The 11,580-nt window shown below is 31.8% G+C and overlaps 1 protein-coding gene across 7 annotated transcripts in view; it reads left to right on the top strand.

Moving 5' to 3' along the window:
• LOC126690468 (protein STRICTOSIDINE SYNTHASE-LIKE 5-like) overlaps window positions 1–11,580 on the top strand; it is a 36,596-nt gene that overhangs the window by 2,423 nt on the left and 22,593 nt on the right. The window contains exons 2-4 of one of the 7 annotated variants that reach the window (XM_050385633.1): window positions 989–1,296; window positions 1,691–1,823; window positions 3,117–3,758. The exons of 2 other annotated variants lie outside the window; for them this stretch is intronic. In XM_050385633.1, the coding sequence (XP_050241590.1) occupies window positions 989–1,296; window positions 1,691–1,823; window positions 3,117–3,395 (720 nt within the window). In that variant the 3' untranslated portion in view covers window positions 3,396–3,758. Of the gene's footprint in view, window positions 1–988; window positions 1,297–1,690; window positions 1,824–3,116; window positions 3,759–10,129; window positions 11,258–11,580 lie in introns of those variants that run through there. 4 more of the 7 variants (XM_050385632.1, XM_050385629.1, XM_050385635.1 and 1 more) reach the window with 4 other exon arrangements.

Below are 11,580 nucleotides of genomic sequence, written 5' to 3'. Positions count from 1 at the left end.
GAAAATAATATATATATATATATATACACACAAAAGGAATATAATAAAATACAAAACTATCATAAGGTTTGGATTAATTTAATGCCAGGTATTACATATTTTTATAATACAAAAATTGTTTCATAAGCATAAACATCACTTAAAACTGTTTGAAAATTCCCTTACTCCTCATTCTTTTTTTTCCATCTCTAGTTACTATTTATCTATCATTGGTCACCCAAACACTCCATTGTGCATAATTTCCATGAGGCAGTCATTATGAGGTGTGTGCAATTAATACAAGATGTTAGAAGGGAATAACAGACGTGTAGGGTATTAAGTATTGTTTGTACTTAGGAAATAAATTGAATATTTTTTTAAAGTCTTGGCACTACCTTATTTTAATCAAAATCTGATAGATTTTTTTTTTTTTGAGGGTGAAAATCTCATAGATGGTTTTTAGATTTTACCCAAATCCCAAAACAGTATCGTAGTGTTTTTTTTTTTTTTTTTTTTTTTTTTTTAAGGAATAAAATAAAAGAAGGCATCACCTTTCTCATATTGTTTAATGTTTCTACAGAAATTAAATATTTTTTGTTAAAATATAAATTCTTTAGGTCCATATAACTTATAAGGACGAAGTTATTAGAGGGTTATTAATACCACAGTACTCCAAAAATGCCAAGCCTAGTAGCAGTTAAATAACAACTCAATAAGTTGTGATCAAGAGTTTGTCTAGTAGTTTAGTGGCATTGCCTAATTTTTTTTATGAGAAAAATGCGGGTTAAAATCCTCCCTCCCCCCGTGCCCCCAGTTGTTTGTAACAAATGATTATTAAAAAATGTTATATCTATAACAGTACTCAACAAATTAATGTAATTAATCTCTGTTTAATGATTTTAGCACAAGTTACAGAAAAACTGTCACGCTTGTTAAGTGCTCCTTAGTCCTCAGAAACCAATGGTTATTACGAGTTTTATATTAATGAAATGTGATGTTTAATTAACAGGGCCTCCTAAATGTGACAGCAGACGGTGTGGTGGAGCTGCTGACAGATGAGGCTGATGGACAAAAATTCAAATTGACAGACGCTGTAGATGTAGCACACAATGGCATAATTTATTTCACAGATGCTTCATATAAATATAGTTTAAGTAAGACCAGTTGGGACATTTTGGAAGGTAAGCCCAATGGTAGACTTTTGAGTTATGATCCAGCAACCAAAACTACCAAGGTACTGGTCCACAACCTCTACTTTGCCAATGGTGTAGTAGTCTCACCTGATCAGAATTATGTGATCTTTTGCGAAACCCCAATGTATGTTTGCTGATTCTCAGTTTTGAAGAAATTGTTTTATTAGACTCCTCATGTTTGCTTCTGATAAATAATCACTGCTACTAAAATATTTTGGCTATTAGATAAGTTGGAGATAGAGTTTGAACTCAATAGACTATAATAAGTTGCCACCACGACTGTCGTTAAAGCCTTTCTTCTTCATGATCTGCATAATGTTGCGGACTGTTGAAGCTTAGATTACTTGTTTTGATACTATGATAAATCATTATTAGTCCCAAAAGCTTAAAGCGGTTAGAAAACAATGAATTTAGTTGTTATTCTAACAACTTCTATTGTTCGAAGACTAAAATTAATGATTGAATTTTTGTTTCGCACAGTGGAAGTTTTGATTATTCCAAATGGGTTGCTAATGCAGGAGAAGGTGTGGAAAATATCACATACAAGGCAAGGAAAAAGGAAGAGTAGAAAAATTTATTGATCATCTGCCAGGCTTTCCTGATAACATTCGATATGATGGAGAAGGTCAATATTGGATTGCACTGGCAGCGGTAAATCAGTTCTTACTTCATACTTTCCGTGGAAAAATTGGCTATATTTTTTAACTAGTAGTAAGCTTGTGCAAAGCATAATTTAATTAAGATTCATATGTAAATTAAAGAAAAAACTTCACTAATATCAATGAAATTAAACAATAAGATATATAATGGGAAAAAAAAATACCTTCAAGTTATTTGACAGTAGCAAATTGTATAAGACTGAAATTTTATCAAAGCCAAAAATTATGATAGATAATTAAAAATAACTTAAAATAAAACAAGGAAACTTTTGGTAATAGAATTCTAATCAAAGCAGTGTTTTAAACATTTGTAATTTGCTAAATAGAATTTCATTTCAAATAAATTATCTTAATCATTTTAATGTATTTATTATAGTAACCCACATTATGGAAGAACTTTGTATGACGAATAATTTTTACATATTAAATCACATGGGTAAACATAGTGTGTAAGACTCAATTTTTAATTAATTGCTTGTGTTAAAAATGCATAAGATACAAAACTTAATTAGGATCCTTGCTTAATTTAGATTGATTATGGCAAGAGGATGAAAAAGGATATTTTGGTGTTTTAATTACTAGTATTCAAAGAAATAATACAACAGAGATATGAAATGTTTGCGGTTGATTCAAAGGAATTCTATAAGCATGACTAATTATTAATCTAGGCACCTATCAGTTGGGCATGCCAGGATTAATTGGAGCAGCACCCTACTTCACTAGTCTTGGGAGTAACTCTTGAAGAGTTACTCCATTGCATGGCCATCAATGGGGATGTGACTATGTATAGCTCCCCATGCATTGAGAGCAAATGCATGAGAGAAGAAAAAAGAAGGTAAAAACAATTACTATAAAAAGAAGTATCCCTCTCTCTCTTAGTGTGTTTCTCACATCCTTGAGTGTGTGACGTTCTTAGACTGTTGAAATCATGTGCATCACTTTTGTAGTGTGAAGTGTGAACCATCACTTAGAGAAATCAACTGAGACAAAGTTGGAGTCCCATGGTTCTTTGGAATATGGAAGTGAGTGGAGAATCACCATAGACAACGTAAAACAACCATGGTTTTGTGATATTTCAGAATAGGAGAGCTGTGCATATATGTAACTCATAATCCTAACACTAATAATAATGCAAAGTTTTTTTTTTTTTTTAATGTCTGATGAGCTTTATTCATTATTGTTTTCCGAATTGAGTAATGCAAATATTAAAATTTTTTGTTATAGATGAATTTAAGTACTCCTAACATCTTTTTCATCTGTTACTTTTTGTGTGCAATATTGGTAGGGACATACACTTGAATTGGATATAGCATTCAAATACCCTTTCATCCGGAAGATTCTAATAATCATGGAGAAGTACATAGGAAGACCACATATAGGGAAGAATGGTGGGGTTCTAGCCATTGATTTGGCAGGAAAACCGATTGCCCATTACTATGATCCTGGATTGGCATCGGTTTCAAGTGGGATCAAGATAGGAAATCATTTGTACTGTGGTTCAATTGTCCTTCCCTACATTATTCGCCTCAACCTGAAACAATATCCTACTCAAGCCACCACATGAGAATCTGAGAACAAGATCAAGAACTTGTTGCTGTAGCACCCCTTGATGGTACCTTAAAATAATTGGGATATATTACCATAAATAAACTAAAACTCTATTTGGTTCTTACTCCTGGTATTGAATAAGTATCTCATGAGATCGTTTTATGAAACAATCCTCTCTCATATGGTGGACGAGACTTGAGAGGTTGGAGGCTTTGTAGGATTGGCTTAATTGGCATTGTTGTAGGAAGTAGAGATTACGTGTACTTATTTGATATTATGTGTACCTACTGTAGGAAATCGAGTTTTAATTGTAAAAGCTTTTGTAACATAAAGTTTTAACTGAAAAACTCTATAACAATTTGAGTGCTTAGTGAATTAATAGTGAATAGCATTTTAAAGTTCTGAATTTATTAACGATAAATTATAAATTGAAGAGATTTTTTTTTCTAAAAGTCACAAATTTTAGTTTTAACCTTAGACTATTTTAAACTTTAGAGACCCCCCTTTAAAGCTCTTTAGTGACTAAATAGAATTTTTTAGCATTTATCATAAAACAAATAATGAAAATTTACATTTCATGAAGATTAACATGCTACAACTACAAGCCTACAACACTTGCTATATAATTTTTTTCCCCCAAGAAAGGCTGCCCATAGCCATATCTTTCTCTCAAAATAAACTGTTGTATCTTTCCTGTTGTTTTTCACAAATCTTCAAAATGACAGTTCGAGGAGCCATATAATGTGGTAAATGATCTTGACAAAACTTGATTATTTCTTGAGGATCAACATCATCATATCCCTCTTTTAACTTCATAGATGCTCAAGGCGTTTATCCCTCAGTGTATTGCAGGATGACTAAGTTTCTACCTCAGCTGGGTTTATGTTTTCCCCACTAGAAATTATTACATCATTCAACCGGTCGTTTACTTCGATAATTATTGCTCAAAATCAATCGCAATGGAGACGGTGATATAATAGTGAAGTAAAAAACTTAAAAGAAAACTAACCAAGAGAAAAACTACAACAAGAAAACTTTTTCCCAATGAAGTAAATTCACTATGATAAAAGAAGTTTTACGATCAAGAGAAATCATTTGCCTGGACTCTATTTACCCATAGACAACTTAAAAGGAAAATATTTCATTGCACTAGAATATTTGGACTTTTCAACATATGAATTGCTTCCATGGATGATGCACTTGTGACCACGACTAGAACTTCCGACATGACTCCAAGGACCACTTGAAGGTTTTCTTTACAACAAGAAGTCTATGATTGATAACGGTTCAACTTCTTCACCAACTAATTTTCTAATCTACTTTGATATCTTCGATATGGTGAAATTAGGATAATCCTGGTTACAAAATCCTATACTCAGACATAGCTTTCTCTCCTTTAAAAAAATAATAAAATACTCTCTTAGACCAACTTATATATAATGTTCTTTTTATATCCCATGTTTGAATTGGGCTGAAACAAATATTGGGCCTTTTACGAATCTAGTTCCATGAACCTTGATAGGTTGAGGCTAGAATCGAGGTTGATATCGAGACTCGATCGAAGTCACCAAAAATTTGCTTTTTTAAGCTGATCTTGGGTCATTGTTTTGATCTTGAATTACAATTCCAAAACACAACACTCATAATTCATCACAATGCCAACACTAATACATTTGGTATGGACCTAACAACGTGTATCAAATGTATAGAGAAGAGCTCCTATCACTGGAAATGAGAAATGTGGCTCATGCATTCCTGGGACATTAAGGGCTAGGATTGCAACCTGCATAAACAAATCTAGAGTTTCAACCATGAAGTAGGCAATAAATTATTGTATCTTAGGGGGTTCAATAGCAATATTCCATTATTTCTTGCTTTATCACTAATAGTCTTTTGATCATATCTCTTTCTTTGTCGTTTCTCACCAAAAAAAAAAAAAACTCTTTCTTTGATCAAATCTCTTTTTTTGCCGTCTATTCTGACTAGTTGTTAAAACTTAAAAGTTATAAAAAAAAAAAAAAAAAATTGTCTTAACTCTTGGCTGACTGTGATTGATCGAGAAAACGAATAGTGAATTTATTTGAAAATAACAGAGTTTTTTTTTTGAGAAACTGAAAATAACAGAGTTAGTTGTAATTAATCTACCACGTAATAGAATTGTGGCAAAAATTATGAATTTGTTTATAATATTATAACTCTAAAAGTTAAACTAAAATTGTATATTTTGATGTACGAGTCACTTTAGGAATAATTTATTTAGCTGAAACTGAAATTTTTTTGTTGAAATTACTATAGATAAAACTAAAAAGTAACTGAAATAATACAGTGAGACCCATAAATAGTATTAAAAAATACAATCAAACCCATAAACATTAGTAAAAAGAAGCTGAATAGTAACAAAAATAAGCTAAATAAAAAATAAAAATAAAAAGCTTTTTAAGTCAATGCCATACCCAAGCTTTCAATGTTTCTATTCTAATTATTTTAATATTTTATGGAAATTTAATTATTTTAATTGATACATAAGATTCGAATCAATCAGATTATTATTTCTTACATTAACAACATTATATTATATTTATTTGCATAGAGAATTTATTTAAATAACTACCTTGACCAGGCTGGGGAATATTTATGCAGACATCCATGTCTTAGCTGCTGGGTCCAAACGCAAGTCATTCAGTTTTGTCAAACGTGAAGCTAACTTTGTAGCACATTCCTTAGTCAAATATGCTAGATTTATTGTTGAGGATATTTTTTGGATGGAGGAGATTCCACCTCCTGCCCGTGAGGCTGTGTACTTGGACTCCATGTTTTTAAACGAATGAAAGTCTTTTGGTCCGGTTAAAAAAAAAAAAAAAAAAAAAAAAAAAAAAAAAAAAAAAAAAACTACCTTGACCGCTGACACTGACAAAGTGGAAAACTATATATAATAGTTGAATAGTCCATCTCGTGGCACTTTTTTTTTCTTTTTTTTTAGAAACACAGTAAAATAATATACTAATTCAAAAACATATCACAACTCCACTAGTGGAGGACAAGTTAAAAGTTTGATAAAGATCTTCAGCCAAAAACACAGTTTGATAAGGTTCAGATTTCCACGAAAGCCACTACTAGCAAACGAAAAAGCTCATGGGCCCATGGGCCATTTTTCTATTTTCTTTTTTTATGTTGCATTGGTCCCCGTTATAGCGGCTGTAACAAGTACCAACCTGACTTGTTCGACCCGGCTCCTCTGCCACTAGATGAGTTGACTTGGATCATGTGTATATATGATATACGTGAGTCAATTTTCTAATCACCATAAAAATATATATATATATAAATAATCATCGAATGATGTCACATTTGCATAAAGTGATAATATTGAATAATGTCAAAATAAATAATCATCGAATAATATTACATTTGCATAAGTAATAACGTTTTATAATTAAGTTGGGAGAATCACTTCAATATTTCTTTATTTTTAACCTAAAAATTTTTGTTGTAAGTCCCACATTAGTTTTGGAGTGAACTTTTTCTCGTATCTATAAGCCACTTTGAACCTTCTCTATGTCTCAAAATGTAGGGTCTAGCATGGACGGAGCCATGGTTGGACTTGGGGGGCAATGCCCCCCAATTTTTTTTTTTAAATATTATTATATATATGAATACTAATTTTAGCAATTTTGTTTTAGAAAATTACACTTTTGATCTCTTAAAAATATTATTGATTCTTTTAAGAGTATTGTTATAGTCACAAATTTTTCTATAACATTTCTACAAACGGTTAAGGTAGCAAATTCTTATTGATTCGCATTTATGTTCACCACTTATATTATCAACAATTTGTAAAAAAGTTTGTAGTTCAAACATTTTCCACATTTTAAAGACCATTAAAAAATGTTTATAAGTCTAAAATCTAAAAAAGAAATATACAAGCCCAAAAAAATTAGTACAACAACAAAAATTATCAATAGTAAACTAAAAAAAAATTAAGCCTAGTCAACCAATTTTACTTAAAACAAACAATTTGACCATTTAAAAAATTTTAAACAACTAGCAGCTAAGTGACTAAGTAACAACAAAGTTGAAGGCCGAAGTCACTACACACAACCAACAGCAAAACCGCCCCCCCTAACTCTAAGTTCTGGCTCCGTCCCTGGGGTCTAGTATGAGCTTAAGTCTTATCTGTGTTACACATGCACCCCACCTCATCTTGTGTGGATCCAAATAAGTTTTAATTATCTTGGGTTTTTTTTTTTTTCTATTATTTTCCACACTTTTGAGCTTTTATAACTATTTGTGTTTGGATTAGACTAATGTAGATTAGCTTTATTTGTAGGAAAAAGTTAACGGATGCTCTAAAAATATTAGTTTATAAATTATTTTTAGAAACTTTTTATGCGAAAAAAATAAAAATCTATATTTGCTTTGATATTAACATTTTTTAGAAAATGAATCATTTTCCAAAAAGTATTTTCATGAAAATTATCTCATTTTCCTATATTTGGTAGTAACCTTAAAATGAGTTGAAAAACACAAAACTATCTCTTAACTTCCCTTATTTAGCTTCGCATGACATATAACTATTTTTCTTCTTTAGTTTTGTGTGAGATAGAGTTGTTTTCTAGAAAATTTTAGTGAAAAACAATTTTATCACATACCAAGCTAAATAAGAGAAATTTAAAAGATAGTTATTCTTTGACCAATTTTCTCTGATTTTACAAAACATAGGAAAATGTAAAAAACTATCTTCATAGAAAGTTTTCCATTTAAATAAAAAGCGTTTTATACTTTCCATGAAAGTAGTATTAAAATTTTTCTATTAATAAATGCTTTTAGGGCACACATTATCTATAAGCTAATTTATTATTTTATTGCTATATAATCAACTCAGTGGCTTATTTAATACATTATCAAAACACTTTCTCAGAAGTTCATGGTATTTGTGCTTGTGTGATGGTAAAGGAAATGCATTATTAAAAGATTGTTCTTGAGCTTTTGTGTGTGGAAGTGCTTCCAACACAGACATCGACAATATGATCTAATTTTAGAGGGTTGTTCGACCTAAGAACTAGTTGCACGAGTTTTACTTTAGTTAGCACAAATCAACATTTTGAAGACAATTCTCTTGTGTGAATCTATATCACCAAGAGATTGTTCTTAAATTCATTTTTAATTTTTGTTCATGTTATTTATTTGGGATACACTCATTATGTCAATGCAAGTTCCATTATTTGGCAGCTCAGAAGACCATCAATGTATATGTTAATCACATGACTCATGTGATTCAAGTGATAACCTAATGGTAATTATATCATTTATGGTTTTTCATCTCAATGGTTCAGACATTACCTCCCCTTCCCTCACTACTTACCTTTAAAAAAAATAAAAAAATATCACATGACTCATTAAATTATTCGAACAAATCACAACTTTATTAAATAAGTCATGTAATTAATAATACACTTGGTTGCTCATTTGTATTGTATCGTAATGGATTTAGAGAAACTTATCTTGGAATCCATTGAGAAGAAAATTCTTATGATATGATATGATTTATGATTAAAAAAAAAAAACTTTTTATCTAGTTGTTCGAACGATGGATCAGAATTTACAAAGAAACAAAACAAAAAAAAAAAACACATCAATATTTAAACATAAGCAAGGAAGAATGAATAGAGGTTATTAACGTCACTATGGTTGGGCGGTGGAGGTACCCTTTGGGCGCCAACCAATGTTACCACAAAGCTGAGTTTACCAGTGAGAAATGAGTTATATACATGTACAACAATTTTCACAAAAAATTTCACAATTATTAAGTTAACAAGATATTATTGATTCTCATATAGACTTATCGTTGACATTTATTTATTATCCACCATTAATAAATTACCACATCAAATAGTTGTGAATTATGTTATAATGCTAAACTTATTACTTTAATGAGAAATCTATTATGATTTTTGGTGGGCTTTGAGGCTTGACTACATAATCTATTTTGATTTGATAGTTTTCTTTATTTGTTGATTTCTTAAATGGCTTTTGTTATTTTTTAAATGTGGTGAAATTTAAAATTAAACTTATAACATTCACAACTTGATAATTACATTTTATTATCAGGTTAATATATCAATTGGTTTTCGGTGTAACAAGCGGGAATATTCCAAACCTATATTTCTTATATATTTCAAACTACAATTATTAACAGGTCAATAGATTTAACCGAACCTTTATTTTATTAAATGACCAACTTGGAGCCGAAGATGGTACTGAGTGCATGCAGCATGCCATTTGGGCGTGGACAGTGTGTTGAAATGGCTTGAATTTGTATGACGGTGGATTAACTTGAACAAGATTCGTGCATGGCCGAAATCTTAGACTTCTTGGTTGCTAAAAGTCTTGGATTCACATTGGTCTAGAACACATAGCCGAAATCTTTGACTTCTATGTTGATAGAAGAATTGCATATTCTCTCATGTTCTAGAACATTATAGATGCATCCATATCTCACCTTCTAGCCGAAATGAATGACTTTATGGCATTCATGAATTGTCAAGAAGGCAAGGAAGCAAACCAAATACATGCAAGCCGAAAAGTATGACTTGATTAACAAAGTATGGAAGCTTGCATGCATTGAATGCTTAATGGATTTGCTTAGCCACTATTGTTGACTTCCTTAACAATAGAAGTCTCTAGTGTGCTCTTTGTTTTCGTATTTCGGCTAGAGCTTGGCTATAAATAGAGATGGAGCAACAAAAAAAGAGGCTTGTATGAGAACAAGGAGAGTTCCTAAGGAGATAGCAAAAATAACTTCTTCTATGTGTGTGCACCAGAGCTAGGAAGTTGTGTCTTGCAAATTATCTAAATACAAGAGGGTGTTCTCTATTTTCTTGTGAGAGAACCAAGGGTGTATTTGGGGTTTGGGCTTGTGTGAGAGTGTCTTCAAGTCATTATTGTAATCTCCACAATTATAGTGAAAATTTATTCTGTCGCCTCCCGTGGACGTAAGCATATTACCGAACCACATAAATTCCCTGTGTCATATTATCTTCTCTCTCTCTTCTTTAATCTTGTGTAAACAGATTTATTTCACCCAATTTTCACAACACAGTGCATGCCCATTTGGTCATTTGGGTACGAGATAGTTTCCACCTAAATCATCGTTGAACAACAAAGATTTGAACCAATAATCATATTTCTTATTTTCTTACATTAACAACATTGTATTAGCACAAAGAGTTATCACCTTGACATTGACAATGTCTCTTATCCAACAATGCGGAAAATAAGGTTTACGTTTTCAAAGGTCTGTAGCTCTCTCTGCGCTGTATCTATCCATAAAAAGCTCTCTTTCACACATTCACTATAGTAATATATATACACTATCTTCTGAGACACAACAGAATCAGTTACGTACCGAGTTCCACAGCCATGGACGAGTCGAAAAGGCCCGACTCAGCTACCCTACCCAGACCCTCAAGCGCCGCTATTACCAAACAAAAAAGCTCATGGCCCTTTACTCTTTTTGTCACAGTATTGGTCCCCGTTGTAGCTGTGACAATGCTCTACCAACTAGACTCGTTCGACCCGGCTCCTCTGCCACCTTCCGAGTTGAATAGTCACGTCATAACCGTGCCAACACGTAGCGACCAAATGCTCCGAGTGTCTGAGTTTGTGGGTCTGGGGAATTTGATAGGCCCAGAAGATATGGCGTATGATGCCAAGTCAGGAGTCATCTACACTGGCTGTCATGACGGGTGGATCAGCCGAGTCACTGTAAACGACTCGGCGGCTGACTCGGTTGTGGAGAAATGGGTCAACACCGGTGGGAGACCCTTGGGAATCGCTTTTGGTCACAACAATGAACTTATCGTTGCTGATCCTGAAAAGGTGAGTATTCATTTATTCTACATTTGTAATTTTGTACAGAATTTGTCTCACTTCCTCTACTTTTTTTTTTTTTTTTTAATCAGATATTTTCTATTAATTTAAATATACAATGACAAATAACATTGCATTTTAATCTCTACATTTTATTCGGTTAGTAAGTGATTACCATTTCTTATTAAAACAAAAAAATATTCTAGTTAAAAAAAAGTAAACCAAACCCTTTTGTATAAATATAGTTGCAAAATGACTTTTTAGATTCGTGATTTTAGGCTCTCAAATTGCTTACCACTATTTTTTTTTTTTTAAAAATACTCTAAAATATA

The sequence above is a fragment of the Quercus robur genome, chromosome 6 (genome assembly GCF_932294415.1).
Source record: "Quercus robur chromosome 6, dhQueRobu3.1, whole genome shotgun sequence".
Classification (NCBI taxonomy): domain Eukaryota; kingdom Viridiplantae; phylum Streptophyta; class Magnoliopsida; order Fagales; family Fagaceae; genus Quercus; species Quercus robur.
This window is presented reverse-complemented; position numbering and strand designations above follow the sequence as displayed.